At 50.8% G+C, this 22,529-nt stretch overlaps 1 protein-coding gene across 1 annotated transcript in view; it reads right to left on the minus strand.

Moving 5' to 3' along the window:
• Positions 1–3,854: 3,854 nt before the first annotated feature.
• Positions 3,855–22,529, minus strand: part of KIZ (kizuna centrosomal protein) — a 35,325-nt gene continuing 16,650 nt past the window's right edge. The window contains exons 8-13 of the mRNA XM_010161689.1: positions 21,975–22,125; positions 19,618–19,777; positions 18,623–18,688; positions 12,377–12,476; positions 5,185–5,228; positions 3,855–3,958 (exon numbers count right to left, since the gene is read on the minus strand). Coding sequence (XP_010159991.1) covers positions 3,855–3,958; positions 5,185–5,228; positions 12,377–12,476; positions 18,623–18,688; positions 19,618–19,777; positions 21,975–22,125 — 625 coding nt within the window. The remainder of the gene's footprint in view (positions 3,959–5,184; positions 5,229–12,376; positions 12,477–18,622; positions 18,689–19,617; positions 19,778–21,974; positions 22,126–22,529) is intronic.

Here is a 22,529-nt window from a genome sequence, read left to right on the forward strand (position 1 = left end):
GCGCAGGCGCGGGTGTGAGGCGGCCCGGCCCTGAGGTGCCCGCGGCGTGACCTCACCCCTAAACCTGCGCGGGGGGAGCTCCTTAGGCACAATGGTCCAAGGTACAAAAGCTTAAGGGGAAGCAGGAGGGAATAGCCTGGGACCAGGCTGACCTGTGAGGCAGCATCTGCCACCCTTACTCAGGCAAGGCTCTGTGTGAAAACCTCACGTCAGCGAACACAAACCCGTGTTACAGTGGTGTCTTGGCCAACATGGGCTGGCTTCCCACTTCCGTGGGATGGTTCAGGCAGGAGACTGGTGACAAAGGTGATCAAGGCCTGGCTGCTCTGTCCAAGTCAATGCTGTGGGCCTGCTTTGCGTTCCCACGAGCCTGCCTCCCCAGGACTGAAAACCAAGGGGCAAGGCTCTGGAAAAGGCCTTTTTCCCCTTCAGAAGGCAGGAGGGCTGTAGGTTTGATGGGAGCGTTGGCAGGAGGGGCAGCGGAAACTGAGGCAGCAGTGGCACCAAAAGCAGCGAGCATGCAGAAAGCCCGTCCCGTCAGCAACCAACCACTCCGCTAGCCCTTTGACGGCGCTGGGATGGAATGAAACCTTCAGGTATTAAGTGGGATTAATATGGAGATTGGGTGCTGTCGTTATGCAGCAGCTTCATTAGGAGGGCAGTGGTGGGGGCGAGGACATGGAAAAGCAGCCTTGGGAATCATTAACAAAAATAACAAAATCTTGGCGGTGCTGCATGAGTCAACGCTGCTGAGCTGGGGAGGGGCGAGGAACCTTGCTCGTTCGCTGCAGAACAAACGAGCCCAACATTGTATTTCTCATTATCCTTAGCCTCACTTGGCTGTTGTTAAGCCATTTTCTGTTGTCGCTCCTCTTAATAAAATCTGTGACTTGAATAAATTTCCCCAGCAACTTTGTATTGGCAGCACATCTGTGGTATCAGCGAGATTGTCCTTTATCTCTTCCTTACAAAACGCACCCTGATTGAAGTTTCCTATTGTAGTGTTTCTCCTCCTGGAGCCGAGTACTGAGTAAGACGGCTTAGTGTGAACATTTTGTTTGTATTGATGGGCAATCAGTTGTTTTCCTGATAATGCTAAAAAAGGCGACGGCAGCAAACGAAACGTGATCATCTTATCTTATAATTACTTGGCGTAAACAAGCGCTGGAAAAAATTAATACGAACATTTCCTTGAAAAGTCAATCCGCGTTTTGCTAAAATCCACATTTTGCTAAAAATAAAAACCAGCAAAACAAACTCTTGACAGATACCCCAAAGCAAAGCCGGTCCTGCAGCGACATGGGCTGGCGTCCCCCGTAGACCTGCTGCTAGAGGCGAGCACGGGTGTTTGGGACCAAGACGGGGCAGGCAGAAGCGGCTGAACGGGAGCGAGGGCTGCTGTTGCGCCAGGGGCGAGCAGCCAGCTGGGAAACATGGAGTCCAGCACAGGCTGCCGCTGGAGAAAGCGCAGTGGTTTCTGCCCAACGCCCAGTTTGGAGCGGGGACGCGCTCCTTTCTCGGCGCAACCTTCTCTCCTGGGAAGCGGCCACCTGCTCCATCGGCACCCAGGTTCTCTGCGTGCAGCCACTGCCTTGGCTTCTCGGCAGGAGCCGGGGCTGCGTGCCCACACGCTGCCGGCTCCCCAGAGAACCGCACTCCCCCAGCGGTTGTCAGCCCCTGTGCGCTAACTTGTGAGCAGACAGAAGGGCACCAGCCGAGGTTCGGCCTTGCGGCCTTCTGCACACAACACATGGAAGAAGACCGTAGTGCCGAGGCGTTGCAGGCAGCCGGCAGGAACACGGACAGACTTTGCCTTGCAGTATTTTCCCGAGATGAGTGGCGTGCTGATGTCAATCTGCTAGGGCTGTATTGATTACCGTCGCCCCATCCATCACCGTCATCTGTCATCGTCCCCGGGGTGACAGCTGTGAAGGAGCCAAGTAAAGTTGACTGGCAGAACGTTTTGCATCTAATGAGTCCGTGCACAATAAGAGTACAATAAATAATGCTCCGGAGGAACCCGGCTATCGCTCCAACACCGAGAGATTGCCTTAGCAGAAGCTCCCGCAGCCATCTGTCATCTGTCACGAGTTGCGTGTCTGTGGCTGCGCCGGACGGAGGGAATGGAAAGCACCGAAGCCGGGTGACGGGTGCCTTGTATCGTGCGGGGAGATATAAAGTGGGCTGACATCAAGAACCCAGAATCACTCAGGAAGAGCTTAAAGCCACGAAGGCACCGCGGATTTGACGGGGTGTTACTGAGCATCGGCGCTGCTGGAGAGCTTTTCCAGATGAACCCTGCCCTGATGTTCGCTGGCAAACAACACAGCGGTTTAGCAGATGGCTACAACCATCAGGATGAACTGCCATGGCATAGGGATGGATGATGCGGAAAAAAGCAGCGAGGAGACTGCTGAGAATCCCCTAAACCAATGTGGTGGCCACCCCAGGCAGCAGCGTGACAGGGCACAATGTGCCTTCCATAAAGTCTGGCTTCAGTCCTGTAGTCGGGACCAGCCAGCTCACACCCAGCTCCCTCCTTCCTGCAGCTGATTCTCCAGGTGCTGGAACATTCGACCCTGCACCCCACCAGGCTGAAAACCGGGAGATTCATTGAGCCAGCCGCCATCTGTACCGAGGGCTTCTTACTTCAGGCCTCCTGCAAGCCTTTATGTCCTCCTCTCCAGCGTGTCTCGGCCCACATGCTCCTCTTATTGAATGGAATGTTGTTACCCTTTCAACGTTGGTTCTGAGGGACTGGGCCCAAGCGTGGCGCCCACATCCAAAGACCTGGCTCGGCTTTGCAGCGGCGTTTAACGGGGGCACTGCTTCTCTGCTTCGGAACGTAGCGTAACTGTGAACAGGTTTTATTTTTTGTAAAATGGCCCCTGGTTTCTCCCTCCGAAAGAGAAAAATCTCCTGTTTTATGAACTTAATTTTAGATAAAAGGAACTAAAAGAAGAAAATTAAAATGCATGAAGCTCCCAGAGTCATCCAATTACTGTGATGTCCATACAGCAACGCTGCGTGGGTTTTACAAAGCGAGCGAAGCAGGAAGGTGCTGGGGCTTGCCGCACATAAATGCTGCTGTTCCAAACTGCGCCCAATTAGAAATGCACATTTCATGCATTTCTTCTTCTTGATCTGTTGCAGAAGCAGATAAAGATCAAACACGCCAGCCCACCCGGAGCAGCACACCCGCAACGCTTGCTTCCTCTTCCCAGCCCCACATCCAGCTCTGCAGCCAAACCCTTGGAACACGCGCACGCGTCAGGAGGGGACAGTCTGTTCACAGTGCGACAAAAGCGGCGGCTGGGCTGCCCGCAGGGAACAGCTCCCAGCAGGACGGACATGAGGCAGGTTTGGCCCCTGAACACCATCAATTCCAGATGGCGATGGAATGACTCTCCACCCATGTCCCACGCCTTTGCTGCCGGTACCATGGACAACCAAGGAACAGGAGGGACAGGGAGGGACTCTGCACCCCCGCCGAGGAGGAGGTTGTTAGACAGCCCCTGCCCTCCAAGGGGATCGTGCTCAGGGATGAGCACTGCACAAGCACCTCGGAGCAAGCGGGTATCTTGAGATGTACCCTCATTTGTTGCCTCAAACCCAAATATAACCCCATTAGGGCTCAGTCTCATGTCACCAGATTGCCCCCAGACGGGGAAAACACGTGGCAGCTAAGAACAGCACACATACCAGGAGGCCACGTGTAGGGCCCAGAAATATTTATTCCGTATTTGAATTTCTTTGGCTGTAAAGGGATGCACTGCACCTCAGCCTGCGGCACCCTCCATACATACGGGGTGAAACACTTCGCTTCTGTCCCCAAAAGTGAGCCGGGTGGGATCTCAGTCGTAGAAGTCATCAAATTCATCTGCTTCCGTGCTGTGAGCTGGTGGGCACAAAGCAGCCTCAATCTCGGAGCAGCTGTCATCGGATTCGCCCCAGAAAGCTGAGGGTGAGGAGAAAAAAAAAAAATAGTAATTACAGAATCTTGATGTTTCTGTCTCATTTACGTCGCAGAGGCGATCGTTTCACAGCTCTCCGGAGGCAGGCGGGCACCAGGCTTGCAGAGGTGGGAGCTTTGAAGGCCACGGTGCCCAGGCGTGCGGTGCAGCCGCAGGCAGACAGTGGGCTCATTCAGAGGTCCCACTTCATTCTTCCTCAAGGTAGCTTGGGAGAACACTGCCACTCCAAGCAATTCACTTGAGCAGCTGCTGCCTGAATTACAGCTTTGTCTATTATGTTCCGCTTTCTCCCCCTACTTGACCCTGCGGTGAAGTCACCGTCGGATGGTGACATCACAGAGTTGGCATAAAACCGGCAGTGATGTCACAAGTGCAAAATGACCGCTTTGAGGCAGGGCCAAACACCAGCACGACTGCACAGAACCGCGTGGCTTTAACAAACAGCTCGGGGAGCTGGCAAACAATTTCACTGGGATAAAGGGAACTAATTTCAATGCGCTGAGCCCCAAAAATAGGGACTCGGGGACAGGAGAGGCCTTGGGGCCTCGCATGGAGATTTTGGCTCACGTCTGACTAAGGCACTGTTAACGCATTCGTGGCTTTTGATGGCAGGAGCTATAGAAACATCTTATCTACAAATGCAGCAGCTGCATCTTTCATCCTATATCCCTGGCCCCCTGGACCGCGGGTCTGCGCTCAGCCAGGAACGTCAAAGCGGTGCCAGCTACGCGGAACACCTGGGAAGAGGCTGAACACACCAAAAGGCTCCAAAAATAACGAACCTCTCCAGCAGAGAAGGAAACAGGGTGGGGATGCGAGAGCGCCTTCCAAACAGCACCACAGCAGCCCTCACTTATGGCAGCCTCCTAAGGGGAAGACCTTCCCTCTGCAGGGAAGCAGGAACATGCCAGGTTTTTCCTGTTCGAGGTTGTCTCCAACATGCCACTCGCTATGGTTTGATTGGAACCTTGCAGCAAAGCCCACTGCTCCTTCCACACCACTGGCACTAGAGAACGTCTCCCCTCTGGTCCAGGGTTTGTCACTGTTGACTACTCGCTGGCTCCAGCGTTGAGACTGGGAAATCCCAGCCTCTCCCCAGTCCTTACTCATATTTTACACAGTTCCACCACATGGTTCTCGGAGGTTTTCTGCAACATAAATTACCTTCGGAAAGACACCGATGTTAAGTAGCACACTGTTCGTTTCTTACCTTTGGATTTTATAGCAGCTGCCATGCCCTTCCTGGTTTCAGTCCTGTAAGACAAAGATTTCACATAGTCAGCACAATGTCACAAAGCTCAAAGAGTGTAAATCCACTTTTTTAAAACAACTGTGAGATGGCTTAAAAAAAGTACCAGTAACTTCTGTAACTATTTTTTTCTTTAATAACTGTTTTCTCAGGGGTTTCTTCACGTCTTTTAAAAGGTGGAGTCATTATCGTGACACTAGTCCAGGAGTTCAGGCAGCGCGACCCGGAGTCATTCGTTGGTGCTGAATTAAGGGTGCAGAGGCTTAGGGCTCCGTCCCTCTTATGCAGCCTTTCAGGTAATGCCAAGGAAGCAAAGAACAAATCCAATCAAAACTAAAATCACTCCCCCAGTGCTCCCTGGACTTTCCTGTTTCCCCTCCAGACAGCGGGCTCCTCCAGCCCAGCTGTGGGGTTCCCACAGCCTCGCCCATGGCCCGGCAGAAAGGCGCCATCTCCCAGTCACCTTTCATCTGCCTCGATGTGCGCAGTGGCGGCCCTGTTGTGGTCAATGATGGCTCTTGTGTCTAGAGCATCACAGGCCCTTTTGAATCTCTCCAACAAGCTGGAATCAGTTTGATCTTTTGTGTGCAGCGCGTGTATTGTGTCGGTGCTGTGAAATAATCACACGGGGGCAATGGTGTAGGAGAATTAACTGTTAGATTAACAATCCTGCAATAAGCTCCAAAAATAAAGCTGCGGCTGATTTGAATAAGGAAGATCAAATAGGAGATGTTTGCAGTATTACTGTGTGAAGCAGTAACGTATAAGCAAACATCCAGCTGCAGCTGGAAGCCGCCGCCAAAACACAACTCGATCGGGTGTCAGATTTGCTGTGTTTCATTTAAAGACGTGGCAGCTAATATGTAATTGCTTTAAGTATTCCCGCTGCTACAGTGGAGGCGTTTGAGGAGATACAAACCCAAAGCACAGAGAGGATTTCTTGTGTGTGCTGTACTCCGTAGGAATTTGGATGCAGCTGGAAAGCTAAGCTTAAAGTAGGGAGGCAGTATGTTATGCTACAGCGACCTGTACTACAGGAACTTGGCCTTTCAAATAAGAGAAAGCTCATACTGTTGGAATCGGACTCCATTTCTGCAAGCCGCGAATGCCATGAGCACACAACATCCCTCTGTGCAGAGACACAAAGCCCTCCAGAAACAGAAAGTTAAACGTAGACAACCAAGACGCCAGACTGAGATGTGAGTACTACAGCACGAGCTGAGTATTACCAGTGACGTAAAGAAATAAGAAGATAGTAATTAGTTAAGTAAAACACTTTAAAGTGTTTGCCTTCATTTATCTGGCTTTTTGTCACCACGCCTGCCACACACCTCTCTGTTTTACTCAAACCCTACACTTAACTTCTCGTTCAGATGCATCTACTCAGCCATGTCTCCTGCAAATGCTTTGGGTCAGAGCCTCCGGGACGAGTCCTGCAGCCCGCTCAACGCCCTGAACTCGCTTTGGTGGGATTTCTCGACCCTCAGCATTTCCCAGAAGGTGCTCCACGTATCCCAGGCTCAGCCCATAAAAAGGCGCTCAAGAGGATGCAACGCTGGTGGCTGCGTTGATTTTCCCCTGGGCGTAAAGCAAGAAACCACTTGTTGCTGAGCTACCAATGGAGAGGTGAGTCCTGTGGCAGGCTGCACAAGGACCACCTCATCTTCAAGTAGCTCTGTGAGATGAGATGGGGCAGCTCCTGTCTTCCACGGTTCAAGCCCAGATGGAAGACGAAAGGGATGGTTGTTGGGGCCTAGAGCCTCCGCTGTGGACCACCATGCACAACACAGGTCCCAGAAGATCCTCTTCTGTGGACCACCAGGTGGGACCAGAGCCTCCACCGTGCACCACCAGGTGGGACCAGTGCTGGACAACTGCCTGGGTCCCAGGCAGCTTGACCCTCTTTGCACACCTCGAAGCGCTGTGAGGTGCTCCAGGTCTGGCAGAAGGCAGTGGTCTCCCAGAGGACAAAGACCACCATAGCTGTCAGAAGGTCTGGAATCCTTCCCTCTTCTACCCTGTTAAGGAAAAGGTCAGCACTGGCAGGAGAGGGGTCAGGCAGATGGCTGTATTCCACCACAATCCACCTGTTCGTTGGGATTCACCCACCGCGTGCGGAATGGGATTCACTCCCAGAGCCAGGAGCTGGGTGTTGGTGTGATACAGCAGGCAGTGAAGAGAGAGCCGGGGAAGGGGGTGTCAGCAGAGGCTTGGCATGAAAGCTGCCGGCACACAGAGAAAGGGAGATAGGGAAAATGGAGCTGGGACTTCAGAAAGGCCAGGTCGGAAAGTGCAACTCCGCCAAACCAAGCCTAGAAAACGCTGCGAGATAGCTTTGTAACAGGGAATAAAATTCCGGAGTTACGTCTGAAGTGTTCACCAGGGCTGATAAGATGCAAGACGACCTCCACGTTGCGGCAGAACGTTTGCATTCAGTAGCCGGCGAATTCAATCTTGGAAGTTATCATCTGCTACGCCGAGCACACAATAACCACACAGACCTCCGTGGAGAAATTTTAGGGGTCTAAATGAAGCAAGGCCAGTTCCACCACCTCGACTAATCCCCCTGGCGTGACCCTATCCATTTACACATTTGCTTCTTCCCTAAAATAATTCCAAACTGAACCCAGGCTCTAACAAAGAAAAAACCCAAACCAGTTTAACTTCAAAGGGCCTTTTAATCTCTCGTTTACTCTGATGAAACGGGCTTTTTTGTATTGAAGATGCTGCAACAATAAGAAATGAAGAAGCTTCAGGAAAGTATTTTTCCCTCTGTACAGAAAATTAATATCAAGAGGAAAACACCAGACCAACAAGCGCCAGGGAAATAGAGGTGGCTCACTGAAAACCAGAAAACATTTGCTGTAGCCTGCTAAAGCACCGGTTGGGCCTCTGCGTTTTAGCGTCGAGTGAAGAAAAGGTGCTGAAACACCAAGGTGAGGGGGGTGAAAAGACACAAAGAAAAACACTCGACCTTCAAGGGGAAAACACCCCAACACAACAAACTAACAAAACCCACCCAACCACCAAGAGAATAAAACCCACTCCCCATAGGCCAAGCTGTCCTGTGCGCACCACACGGATCCAGCGCTTCTCCTTTGCGGAAATGCTTATCGGCCCTCGGCGAGCGGAGCCACAAGGCCTCTCCCCACTCAAGGCAGAACTGCAGATCCATCCTTAAAAAGCCATTTTCCAAAGCCCTGAAGCCTCTGGGCAGCACCTCAACTGTGGCATCGCAGCTGGGCATCCCCATCGCACGCTGTCCTGCCCGTTCCCGCAGACGCCTGACGGGTCTACCCTTTTCCGCGGATCCTTTACTAGAAATGGGGCATCGCGGAGGCATTCCCCACCCTGGAAAGTCTGTGAACTAACGTGTCCAGTCAGTACACCAGGACTGGAGCGCAACACTGAATTTAAGTCGTTAGGCTGCAAATAGGTAAAGTGATTCCCCTGCAGACAGGACAACCTGTCAAGCTGTAGCTATGCCAGCGCCTACAACAGGCAAAACACCTTCCTGCCTAGAGAAAGCGCTAAAACAAAGACGGCATTGCGGTGCTGTGGTGGAACCACATTGGAGAGCACAGGGCATTGCTGCAAAAATAAACTGTTTCCTCGGCACTACGAAGGTAGCGTGGGCAGGGAGCTGTCAGTGCCTCTCCCACCAATTCCCCCAGAGCATCGCCGCTGCAGCGTTGCTGTTTCTGCAACGGCCGGATGTTAAGATTTGGGATGCACAGCTCACAGAAAAGCCTGTAACGTCAGAAAACTATGCGAGAGTTTACAACCAGCTTCTTACAGCATGATCTGACCACTGACAGTATGGCAGTGTACAGCTGGGCTGAGGCTCGTTGCTGTGTGCCTCTCAGGACTCCGGGAAGACGCTCCTCCATTTCCCCTGGACAACAATCTCCCGAGCACTCCCCGCTGAGAGGTTTGGGATCTCCCCGCTAGAGCCCCCAAGTCAGCTAAGCAATGTCAGGACCGGATTTGAAGGGGTGGGTGCTGGGATGGGGGACTGCACAGAGCCGGAGTGCCCCCCGATGGCCAGCCCACCTTGGTGCGCCTGGCCCCAACCATCACCCCCAAGAACAAATAGGAGGCTGAATTGTAATCTGCCAACTTTTTTTTGCACATCATTACATCTGTGTTTGGTAACTGCATCTTTCCACTACCAACGAGCCTTGGGAAAGCAGGTGGGATTACTTCCCGGAGACGGATTCAGAGTTTAAAATACTTTACACCATGTTCACATCCCAGCAAATTAAAATTGTTAGTCAGTTCTCAGCTGATGGCACATCTTTAATCTCCAGATTATTTTGAAACGAGATGGCACAGACAAGTCAGAGGAAAACGAAGCACCTGCACCGAACCCGCAGAGCTCCCCAGAAAGCAAGAGACCTCCACTGGCTGCATCCACTGCTACAGCGCTGGGAAATGCCACACACAGTGCCGGCGGTGTCGGCCCCGACTTCTGGAACCTTGTCCCCCAAGCAACTGTGCAATTTAACGTGCCCCGTTCTGCCGCGGAGCGCTAACTCCTCGCACGAAAGTCACCTCTCCATGCGTGTAAAGGTTCCCTGGGTAAAGTAAGCAAAGCCAGGGAAAACGTAGTTTTATGGCTCACGGAGGAGCGGGACGGCATTTGCGGGAGGAGAGGAAGCTCTGGCATGCACCTCCAAACAAAAGGGAACAAGTGGTCTTTACACGGAGAGCAGCTTCCTATTAAGACTCACTCCTTCGTGCATTATGCCTTTCATCCCCACTCAACCACAAAATGATTTTGCTGTAGGAAACACAATGGCAGAAAAAGATTTACATTGAAAGAATCTTTAATAATAAACTGTTGCCGATCTGCCTACTTCCCCGTGATTTATAATACAATAAACATCGGATTCTATTAAGTCTCATGCACTGAAGACACGCACTGAAAACCCAAATATGAAAGCCCTCGATTCTTCCCGTCTCCAGTACCATAATAGTGAAATGAGCATGGATAAATGTGCTAAGAGTATCTCTTTGCATCTTTTATAGCTTGGGGGTATTAATCTGTAAAGCTTATTAAGCAAGTCATTGCTATGCAAAGCAGCACCCAATCCCTTTCTCCTGCTTTTCAACAGAGCGCAGTGTTTGGCCAATAGGACCGGTCCCCGGCGCCTCATTCGGCATTCATGACATGCAACATTTGCACAATGTATCTCTCAAAGGCTGCTGAATAGAAAGCCTTAATACTCATGTAAACAACTGCAAACCAATTACTTAATGAATCAGGCCCACACATAATGAGGTGCCAGACAAAGAGCTATAAATGCATTTTTGCGCCCGAGCCTCCGCTTTAAAGTAAAATCCCTCAGCTGTAGTTTGGGCTTAACGTAATTACTGTCGGGAGGACATCAGAGGAAGCCATCTTTTTTATTTGGGTCCAGCGGGGGCTTTCGCGGGGTCACTCATCAGCTCAGTGACAAAACGGAGCAAAGAAGAATTTAGAGAAAGTACTGCAGCGGCACAACACAGTTATGTTTATTCTCAAGTAGCGGGTTTCGAGACCACTTGTAAAAGCAATAAAGCCCGAGAAGTGACTGCAGGAAGTGGAGCGCTTAAACCACGAGCGGCCAAGGAACCGCGCCGCAGCCTGCCCGCAAACAAGCGGCCGGCCGGCCGCCCTTCCCAGTCTTCCTCTGCTGCTCCTTGTCACTGCGGAGCGGGCGCCAAGCCTCCCAAAGCGAGGCATGTTAATAAACTCCATGTTTACGGCAGCGTAACTTGGGACGTGCTCAGAAAAACTGACTCCGACACAGAGGTGTTTTCCCAGCAGCGTGATATGACAAACGCAGAAATCACCACTGCGCTCTCAGCGAGCGCTGCACGTCCAAGGGGAGAAGCTGGGAGATGTTTTGGAATTAAAAAAATAGTTCATTTTAAGTGGTACGTAATTTATTTAGCAATCCTGTAAGGAAGTTCTTCAGGGCCCGATCCTTCTCTTCCTACCATCCTGCACTTCAGCAAACTGGCTGAAACGTAGTATTTAGAAATTCATCTGTAGGAGCAGCCGTGCAGCACGACTGGAGCATCCAAGTTCCCAAAAATTAGAAAATTTGGACTAATTAATCCTGCACAAAAGCACAAGCACTGTTGATCAATACGGTATTATGGCCTGTCTTTACACTACTTAAGAACTACAAAACTACCGTGGCTTTCACACAAAACGCAGAACAAGGTTGGCAAAGCGGGAGTTGTCTCGCATCAAGACTGACCTCCCCAGTACCCGCATCAAAAAGCCGTGGGAATACAGTGACACCACATAAACATGAGTTAAAGATTTATCCAAATGCCTTCCAGTCTTTCCCGAGCGGGGCCAGTGGCCGTTTCGGGCATGGGAGCGGCGCAGCAGCGCCCCCCGCCCCGCTGGCTGGGCTGTCCCAAGGAGCAGAAAGGGTCGAAAGCCCAGGCAGTATTTGAGGAGATGGCTGCATCACACCATGTGCCTGCTGCTTCACAACCACTCCTTCGGTGGCTGCCGGTTGATCGCCGCACCGTGCCAATGGGGAATACGGGGAACATGCCACAGAACTGCTCAGGGCCCAAAGGGAGCTGCCGCCCCTGGGAAAAACCCACACGCCGACTGGTTTTTAGTAAAACTCGAACAGAGCGAGCGCTTTGGGTGCACATAGGGACATTAAAGATGCTCGGTGCGAAAGCAGATTAAATACCCCAGGGTCTGCTATAAAATGAATTCCCCTGAAGGCCGAGCTCTGAAAAGCATTATCCAGTTCCAGCTAGTTCACATCCCGGGCACACGGAGAACCACCCCAGAACTTTCTCTCCCGAAGCCTCTGTGCGCGACGCCTGCCCCTCTCCCGACAACTCCCATTGTCTGGCCGTGAGCAGCCCTACCGCGAGCAGCTGCACGCGCTCATTTGTGGTTCACTGCCATGTCAATTGAGCCCTCACGAGAGACGGCAGCTGCAAAACAACACTCGGCCGCCATGCAACTATTTCTGAGGTGTACCGCAGCTTCAGGTGCTGCATCAGATAAACATCAACACAAGCCCTCACCCGACCAAGTGAAAAACACGGTCACCAGAGCTTCAGCCACAGACTCTGTGCCCTCCTTCGACAGGTGCATTCCAAAAGTTAAATGCTGTAACAACGTTACCTTGAGAAGACAGGACTTCTTTCACTCCATGAGGAACCGCTTTCCGAATGCGTTTCTTGACTTCTTTTTCCTTGACAGCTATCGTCGCTGCTATCCCAACCTAGTAAGGGAAAACGCAAAAGGTAAATTCTCAGACTCCGATGGCCAGACCTCACAACAGCACGCAGCTACTGGAAGCGGCACACTCCTACTCACACGCACGCGATGGCCACGCTTTTGGGTTGACGACAACGTCTAGAGAGGAGCATGCACCAGGCAGTTACAGCATCTGCCACCAGATTGCTCGCCGTTAGGTGGGAACTGGTTACACCCATAAGGGAACAAGACTCCTTTGCTCTCAGTTACATTATCTGATGATTATTTCTTGTGAACAGTGAAGTTTTTGCATGTTTTACCTCATTTTAGAGGACAGAGCAAACACTGAGGGTCTCAAGAGCTGTACTGCGTAGTGACAACTGCAGGCAAACCTTAAAGCATTGTGGGGTCTCTCTTTCTTTTACCCCCAAGTTCTTCAGTTCATCAGGAAGCAAGGGTATTTCCATTCTGCTTCCCCTTAAACACAGATTATTTGGGATAGCTACGGTTCTCTCAGTATTACTTGGTACATTGGTATTTTCAACCATTGTCTTGAAACGGAGCTGTGTTTGGGAGACAGAAGTCTTGGGAGTTTTATGACCTGAACCAGCCAAACACCCAACTATTCCAGAAATCTTTTATCCACACTTCCCTTTCTCCCTGCTCCAGGTGTCATTTCCATTCTGTGGGGATTGATTGAAAAAATTAAAAAAAAAAAAAAAAGGAGGTAAATGAATTCACACGCTGGAATGGCACAATTGCTCATCTTTGTGCCCAGTTCCCAAGAATGTGATGCTCAGGTACAGCCCCTGCTCTGAAAGGCAACTTTGCATGCCTATATGTAGTACGGGCGTTATAAACGAGCCCTAATTGCTACCAGCATAACGCCAACCCCGGACAAACCCAGTATTGCTGTACATCCTGGACACCATGCATGCTGCCTGCCCGCTCCAGCGGATCACAGCTCTCTGCTCTGGGATTTCAGTGGCGGAAACCCTGCCCAGACTCAGGCACTTCCAAAGAGGGGCGAGACATCTGACTGTCACAGGAGAGGGCAGAGCTGGGGCACAGGAGGTGCACTGGCCACATGCTGCTTCACGGAATAGTCCGACTGCTTCCCAGATGTGGGAAAACGGAAGATCAAGAACTGAGGGGAAAAAGAGAACACTCCCCACCCCAGCATTCCCGTGGTGTGCACGGGCAGAGGAGCAGAGACCCACGGAGGATGTCCTGGGTGGACGAGTGAGGGCAGGTCAGAGCTGCGGGCTCAGCGAGGTGGGCACACAGAGGGACAGTCACACTGTTTGTACACAACTCTGGGAACGTAAAGAGTGGAATTCAACCTAACCAAGCCACAACTCCCAGAAACCACGTTTCACTCTGTTGGTAAAGCGTGTATGGCTGTATCACCAGGGCCCCTCACGAAGAGATTCAAATTCCAGCGTGGCCGAGATAGTGTGCTTGCTTCTTGCCTGGGAGTAGAGCCAGGAGCACATCCCTCTGTCTCCAGACAGCCCCAGAGGGCCATTCCCCCCTGCCTGCACTGGCTCCTCTTCCTCCACAACATCAAAGAGGAGCACTAACGACACCTTCAAGGCCCTTCAGAGCCCAGCTCAACCCTACCTGTCCATTATAATCTGACACGGGCTATCAACCCACTTCTGCCTCACCAATTCACCCAGTCATTCCCCTCGAGCACCTCTGTGCTGGCTTGCACCCTAGGGAATCGGGAGATCCCTCTCGGAACTAGGCCCACCTCCCTGGAAAGCCTGCCCTGGCAATGGCACCCAGGAAGCGTTCGCAGCATAAGCTGGTGGAAAGGAAGGGCCTTGGTTACAGATGTGCAGCACTGACACCGACCAGCGCATGGCAATACTTGCTTCACCTTTGCAAGCGAGCGCTGCAACGCGCAGGGCAACAAAGAGAGGATGCAAGGAACACACTGCAGGAGAGGAACCCTCAAGCACTTTCCTTCACTCCCGATAGAACCGCATCGTTCCATGAAACCTTTACGCAGATCAGAGTGTTTCCCTGAAAACTGGTGGTTGTTAGACACCCCTTAGTTCAAAAAGGCACTTTTATTCTGTGTGTCTGCGGTTTGCTGAGCAGGTGTAACAGCCGAGCCCCTTGCTCCCTGTTGCAGGCACAGCTCTCCCTGTGCCTTGCTCCCGCTCGGAGACGGCAAGGGATTGGCGACACAGAGGTTCATTAAAAATACTCCACACTTCAACTCTGAATTAGTCGTCCAGCCTGCATGACTCAAAGCAGCTTTCATGTTGGCTCCTACAGTTCTGTTCTGACCAAATGGGTGTAGTTCTCTTCATCAGCCAACAATTCCAGGAAAAACACGGAGTCGCTGCATAACGAACCGCTATTATTTTGTTCTGCCCATCAGTCAGAGCGATCTGTAGCCCAGAACATACTGTTACCAGCACAGACTTGAAAAGGTGGCATTTTGTCTATGCCTTCCCCTCTGGCCTAGGTTGCCACATCCATAATTTATCCAAACATCTCATGGCTAAAAAAGCAATACAATGCAGTTTTCTGCAAATGAGAGATAAGACAGCTCCTGGTCTCCTACCTGCCACATTCCTGTCCTGCTAATTGTGTTGCCTCTCTCACGGAGGAAGAGGCCCGCGTGTTTCAAACATCAAACCCAGCCATTAATGCCCTTCACGGCAGCGAGTCGCCCGCAGGCAGCAAATCGCCCCGTGGACAGTCTGCAGGTGCTCGACCCCGGAAACGGGAATGGTGATTCACCAGGTCGACGGTTTTCCAAACGCAGACTGGGGACACAAACACCCCTGCATTGAGCGCAGCTGGAGATCTGGTGAGGAACACACAAGTCTTCCACCTACGCTCCACAGCCCGTCAGCAAGCCGTAGGGTAGGTGCTGCTCTCCGGGAGAGGAACGACAGCCCCCGTATGCCACTCCCTCAGCAGCCTTAAACTGTCCTCCTGCCAGCAGTTGCAGGTGGGTCGACAGCAAACAAAGCACGAAGTTGGGCAGACTCGTTAACGCCTTTATTAGTGTACTCCAGCTGGAACCTCAGGAACCTTTTAGCTAGGAGCTCAAAGGAAGACCTCGCCGGGAAGGACGCGTGGGTGTGGGAAGAGCACTGGCGGGATCATTGGCTCGTTAAAGGTGGCCTGAAAAGGAACATGGAATTGGATTTGTGCTCTTTCATCTTCCCCTAAGATACACACAAAAGGGCTATTTTTTTTTTCTTCTTATAAAGAGGGTTTTTCCGCTTTATTTCTACGTTAGAGATGTCACACCTGGAGTGGCTGGAAGGTGTTGCGAAAGCCAAGCCTGACAAGTGGAGGAATAACACTGTTTTTATTCAAACGCCTTACAGCTTTAAGGTCTGCTTAAATCAAAGATATCAATGAAGGGTAGAGAGAGAATCTAGATTTGTGAAAGATTTAACAAACCTGCCCCTTCAATAAAATCAGCTGTTTCCTACTCATAAATGACTCCGTCATCCAGCAAAATAAGAAATAATGGATTTTATCCTCTCTTTTTAACTTCACATTATTCACCTACTCCAGGAACAGCAAAAAAACCCAAACAATTTAGGTGTCTTCCCATGATAAAACACAAAGCATCCACGAAGAAAATGAGTCCGCACATCCCCCTCTATCCTCACATAACCTGGCATAAACCAGGATCGCTCTAAAGAGCTCGCTCCTCTCCAGGCGAGACCACCCACAACAGTCTTTTTCCAGTCAGCTAGCACGCCGCGGCCTTCCGTGGGCATGGGAGAAGCCATCCTCATGCTGCGAGGTATGCTGCCCCGTGCCGGCAGCTGAGCGCAGCTTTGCCAAGCCGAGGTATGCTGGCACGGACGGGAACAGCCCAAGCTTCCTACTGTGAAGCTTCCCTGGGGGAAGTCAGTCCTAAGGGACATCCAACACCATGCCAGCTACGACTAGAAAACCCTATTCCCCCAAGGCTCACAGCTACCTGCCTCCTCCCTACAGGCCTTAAAGTCAATGTTTCTGGGATATTTACAGCTTCTTAAAATATTTTTGGTTTTCCCTGTAACAGCAGTAAAATAAACGAGAACTGGAGAAGCATTAGTAAAGCACCATCACAGAGGACAGGGTGGAATGGCACCCACTGCGCTCTCACAATGAAGTCCACCAAAACCTAAAAGCCCCAAGGCTTCCAGTGCTCCAAAGCAACACTTCAAGCCCTTAAGAAACACTGCAAGTATTTAAAAAATCCCAAATCTGTATCCCTTTAGCACAGAAAAAGTGGTACAGCGAAACAGTCGTGCACAGAAGGGACATCAAGCATCAGTTCCTCTAAAAACACAACGCCAAACCCTCAAACAAGTCACTGGAGCCCAGAAGGCAATGCACGGAGCTGCCGCCTCTATTTCCGGTGCAGTACAACTGCAGAGCCCTAGGGCTGGGGTCTACAGCAAATAATGATGAGCAGGAAGGAAAGAAGCGCCAGGCGGGAAGGGTGATGAGCCAGAGGAGAACAAGGAGCCTGGAGAAGATCACGGGCTGGAGATGAATCGCATCTGAAAGGAGCGACTTTGCTTTCGAGTGAAATGTGAAAAGCCTCACTCCTAGAGACTGTGCGAGCACTGGCTACTGGAAATGTGCCGCAACGGAGCTGCAAATCGAGCAGGCTTGAAACCAATGGATTGTAATCCACAGCTGCTGGTCTCCATGCTCAGGTTGGAAGGTTCTCGGCAGCTTCTCAAACAGGAAGGGTTAATACCTGCACACCCGCTCGGCAAGTGAGCTGCAGGAGGGGCGGGGAAGGGGGACATCCATCATGGCCTGGCTTTTGCCTCACTGGCACTACCAGCAGCCAGCCTCATGGGCCCTCGGGGTGCCCAGCAGGAAGAGCCACACTAGAGAGCTCCTTGACAAATCTGGGTGCCAAATCACAGCTAAAGCCAGTGCTGCACAGTCACAAAATTCGGGGTGGGGAGAAGCAGAGCAAAAGCACTGGCAGCTGTGGAGATCCAAACTCAAGAAGAGGTATTCTCCTTAAAAACCCCCATCCTCACATTTGGATCCTCTCAAATGACATACAAAATCAAACCCATCCCAAGATTCACAGAGTTTTAGAGGAATTTTCGCATGAGTGTTTTGTTTGATTAAAAAGGTTTAATTGGTTTTTAATTCTTATGAATTGCATTGACTTTTCAGGTTTTAAAACACGCTGCCGTGTGTGGCTGAAGGACATTTTAAGCAGCAGGAAGATGGAAAGCAGTCTGCTGTAGGAAAAATAAAATCAAAGTTTTATTGGGCTACCACAGGAATATTACTGCTGCAGTATAATTCAGGAATACGAGAAGCACATTTTGATATTTCAGCTGCAAATTAGGCTCAAAAAGCTGCAGAGGAAAAACCTCTGTAGAGAAATGAATTGCTCTTGGGAAGACAGGCTGTTTCAAAGCCGTAAAAGAGCAGAAAAGCAACCGCGAGCAGTGCATAAGCAGATGCCCTCGCACCTTTCTGCCGGAGCACGCCCCTGCATAAATACACGTTCAGCCAAGCATCCACGTCTGCAGGGAAGCAGCCGGCCACGCAACAGAGCCAGGCCAAGGCAGATTAAGAGCCCTGCCCTGAATGCTGATGCGTTATGGAAACCCCAGCCCGACAGGCAGCTCGGGATGCTGGGCAAGCCCCACGCCTCTGCTGTGGGAGGCTCCAAACTCACTGGGATCAAACCTCCTCGCTAAAAATTCGGCGCTGTCAGGTGGCTGTTGTAGCAGCGGCACAGCCTCCCGGCTGGCGGGGCTCTCCCTACGCTTATTCTAATGACACACATTCAATTACTCGAGCAAAGAAAAGAATCAAATCAGCAACATCTGTAGTTTGCCATATAATTACTGGATCTTCCCCGTGGAGACTGACCTTTGGAACACTGATACCAGGACCTGAAAGGCTAAATGACAGGATATTCACACGGTTTGAACGTGTAACATGATTACACGAATTAAATAGGCGCTGTTATTTTCCATCTTGGTTCATGTTAACGTAAGCGGGGACTTTATGATCTTTCGTTTAATCTCTGCGCTCAGTGTGTAGTAGCTGAATTTACTCACTATTAGTGGACCCAAACCACTAAAATGCCAGGGTTTGATTACATAATCGAGTCGAACGGCGGAGTCGAGGTTAATATGCAGCCATTACTTTTACCTGTAATGGGAATCTCTGCGGCCGTGCTTCCTTTCTTGCTCTCATCTTCACACCAGCTTGTGACTTCTGGATGCGAAGGCGCCGTAATGAAACGCATTTCAAAGTGGCAGCGATCAGACCCGTTCGGCTGCTTTCAAGCCCTAATCCCTTTAATTTCTCACTTTCGTTATCCCTTGTTTATTGATCTAAACTATCCATGACCGTTCTTGAAAGAGGCGCCTACTGTGAACATTCCTGGCATTGGAGGCTGCCCTGCTTCTCTGTAGCTTCCAGAGGAAAGGACAAGCTAACCAACTGTCTTAAATTACCAAAGACCCGATGGGATTTAGGAAACAAGCAACCTATGGTAACTCTGCGATCTCCTCTGGCAGCATATATCACACAGGCTGTGGAAAAGGAGTTTAAATCAAAGACCCCATCTCCTCTGCAGATAAGAGTCACGGGAATTTAGGAGGCCTAATTGCCTGCCTCTTTCCGACTTTCCGATGTATGGGATGCTCCGAGAGCAGAGTGAGCAAGTTGCTATCGCCGATTATTACACCCAACTAATCTATGACTTCCTTATCTGATGGAATCAGCTGGGTTTTCACTCCTGAGATGGCCCCTCACACCCCTCTCAGCACAAACCCTGCTGGTTTTGAAAGTTTACTATAGTCTGGCTTTAGAATAAAAGGCAACAACTATATTCCATGATTTCTAAATAGCAGACACCTTTAAAAACACACGCACACTGACAGAGCTGGTTCTAATAGTGGCCCCATGGCTTGCTTTTCTATTCCTGCAGAAAAACCTCACCTCAACAGGTATCACTTATTTTAGGAGGTAACAAGAACGACACACGTTGCTGAGATATTTAGCAATCCCCTCCCAAAGTTTAGTACAAAACCACCTCAATTCACCACACACTACAGGACGGCCCCTGTGGATCTGGACAGATGACACAGAGCGGAACAGTACCTTTGAGTGTGCAGCCAGACCTTTAAAACACTCGTTACCTTGTTCTCCGGTGTCAGCGAGCCATGGAGCACGTTCTGCTTCCTTCCTTTCCCCGCCGCCGTTTGGGATCAACGGCGAGCTGTAAGACGATTCATTGCTCTGAGGAGGTGACCTCGCCACATGGTCTCCTAGAAGGACCTCTCCCAACGTCGGTAGAGCCTGCAGCATTATGAAACAAGAACAGCCACAGCCCTGTTATCCTTCGTTGCGAGCTTTTTCCGATGTACATTTAGGCTAATCTGTTTCCAGGGTGGTTTTGTTAAGATGCTAGTTATCCCTGGGTAAAATGGGTGCTAGCTCAGGAATTGCATTCTGCCTTGAAGTAACACAAACTTGAAACGATTCCTTTAATCCTTAGGTTTTATGGAAATTCTCAGAACTCCCAGCCTGAGGCATCCAGGGTGAACAAAACTGGAGGGTGTGTCAAACACACTGCAGCGGACCGAAGAGACACCTCTCCCTTTCAGGCAGGTTAACCCCCAGCACCAGCTGCAGCTCCCAACACCACCAGACCGATGACATAAAGGCAGAGAACCCAGCACGCAGCTTCCTGAGCTAGCCCTGGCCTGGTTCCGACTGCAGTCCCTCTTGCTGTGGCACATCCGTAAGGTTTGCTCTCTCCCGCCTGCATGAGTGGCCGTCTGCAGCAGCACTATTCCAAAGCTGAACCTATTCTTGACACCAAGTAAGTCGGAAGCTGGTGTTTTCACAGGGAGCAGGACATACCGTGCATGTGGCCAAGTTAAGAGCAAGCTGGAAACAAAGGACGCTCCTTCCAGTTATCATCTCCCTGTGTTAGATACTGCATATGGAGAAATCATCCTTCCCGGCATTCATTGTTTCGCAAGGAGCAAAGGCGTTTTGGGCATCCTTCCTATCTCTTCTTCTGTGTTCCTCCTGTGTTTATTTTGTAGCACAGAATTACCTACTCTGCTTTAATTATTTAATTGTGCAGTGAAATGAGCCTCCAGCAATGAGGACTAACATCTCCGACAACTCCAGGTTTGTAACCTATTTGATACGTACTGACCTGCAAGCCAAGATGTTTTGGATTCATGTTCTCCTGCATCTGCCCCCTCCTCATTACTCCGTATTTATTCAGGAGCCTGGAATGGCAACCCTTCACTTCTATTAAGCAAATAGAAAAACATTGGGGGAGCTTTCTATTAAGCTTGTGGGAAGTCTCCATCCAAAACCAGCACGACCAAGCTGCTGCTTCATCCCGAAGTGGGGATCTCAAGTCTCATTTTGTCAATGTGCCATCATCCAGGGAGCTCCCAACAGAACTTTGAGTCCTCAGAGAAGGAGTCATCAACATGGGCCAAAACCTCAAGCTTTGGAGCCAGAAATATTGAAGAACTGTAGGTGCAGATCGCTCAGGCATTCATTGCTACATTATACACAGCCTTAGGGTGCAGAAACTCTTCCTGTGCCTGCACACTCTGTAATTCCCATTGATCCGTGCAACCTGCCTGGAAATAGGGTGTTTCAAATCCCGGGATGCATCCCAGCACTGGGTTTAACTGACTGGATCCTAATAGGTAACTAAACGTTAAAAGTGTTGCGTGGGCCGCAGTAACACGCAGCAATAAACAGGTTATCCCAGCGTGTATCCACCCATGAAGCCCGAGCTCCGAGTTGGTGTAAGTTTCTTTTGGAGCAGAGCATGGGGTCAGCTCCTTCCCGGCCGGCTGCCGGGCAGACCTCCCACTTCCCACCACAGGGGCAGGGTGGCAATGGCCTTGATATCACCCTGGTGCTGGGCTCTCCCGGCAGGGCCACAGGCATCAGAGACCTGCTCTCCCCATGCCACTGTCTGCTCCGAGTTTGCAGCAGAAGGGGTCGGGGCACTCACAGGCCTACTGAATGCCAACTTTTTGGGGGAAGAGTTAGTTTACAGCCTTTTGCGTTAACATTTAAAACCCGAGGGTGCTACTGTTTGTCAAATGCTCTGCATATTCAGTGTAAACATAACTGTCTGAAAAGTCTAGAGTACATCCTTCACGATAAAAAGCTATTAAGCCACAGGGAAAGGCAGATGAGACAAGCCTTGTGATAAATTCACCCCACGGCAAACATGTGAACGTGTTTAAATAAATAACTGGTTTGAAGGGTGGAAGCAGCCCCCCTCCTGGAGACCTTTTTCGGGGGATGAAGTGCCTCTATGCCTCTGCCCTGAGACACCTAAAGAAGCTGTATCCTCTCCTACCCACCTCCTCACTGTCCCCAGGGCCAGTGAATGACCAGACTGTGTGTCATTCCCCCTGGAGCTCCCACTGGATCACGTCAGCAGCCCCAGTGGGCTAATCAGTCTCTGGGTGTCACTGATTAGGTATGATTAGCTGTAAGCGCCAACCTGGTCCTCCAGCACCTTTCCGCCGGGATCCTGCAGGCTGTCAAACAGTGCCGCTGCTTCTTCCGGGAGCTGAGCCCCGTGTGTTCTCAGGAGCAAGGCATGGCTGGCGAAGCGGGTCCGCAGCGCATCCACATCCCACTGCTGCTCTGGCCTGGGAAAGGAAAGCGAGCACCATTATCGGGACAGCGCACGGACACGAGACGCGCAGAGTCAACACACAGTGGGAAAAGCCAGTGCACATTTTGTCCCAGTCCCCACTTTTTCTTTTAAAAAAAAAGTATACCAGGTGGAAAACGTAAGTCACAAGGGACTTGTGCAAAGGCAGGAGTGATCATCATCACGTCTGTCCTGAGACTCAGGGTCAGGAGACCGTGAATCCATCCTGCAGCCCCCTGCCTGGGCACCCCCAGGCTTGCCTTTCCTTCCCGAATTCCTATTATTTTTGAGCAAAAGTGCCTTTTAGCACAGAAAATATCAACACAGCAATCTTGTCTGCCAAAGATGTTAGTTTTTTCCAGTTGCTCCGATGAAGTTTGACAAACAGAGGAGTGAATT

The sequence above is a fragment of the Eurypyga helias genome, unplaced genomic scaffold (assembly GCF_000690775.1).
Source record: "Eurypyga helias isolate BGI_N326 unplaced genomic scaffold, ASM69077v1 scaffold31581, whole genome shotgun sequence".
NCBI lineage: Eukaryota > Metazoa > Chordata > Aves > Eurypygiformes > Eurypygidae > Eurypyga > Eurypyga helias.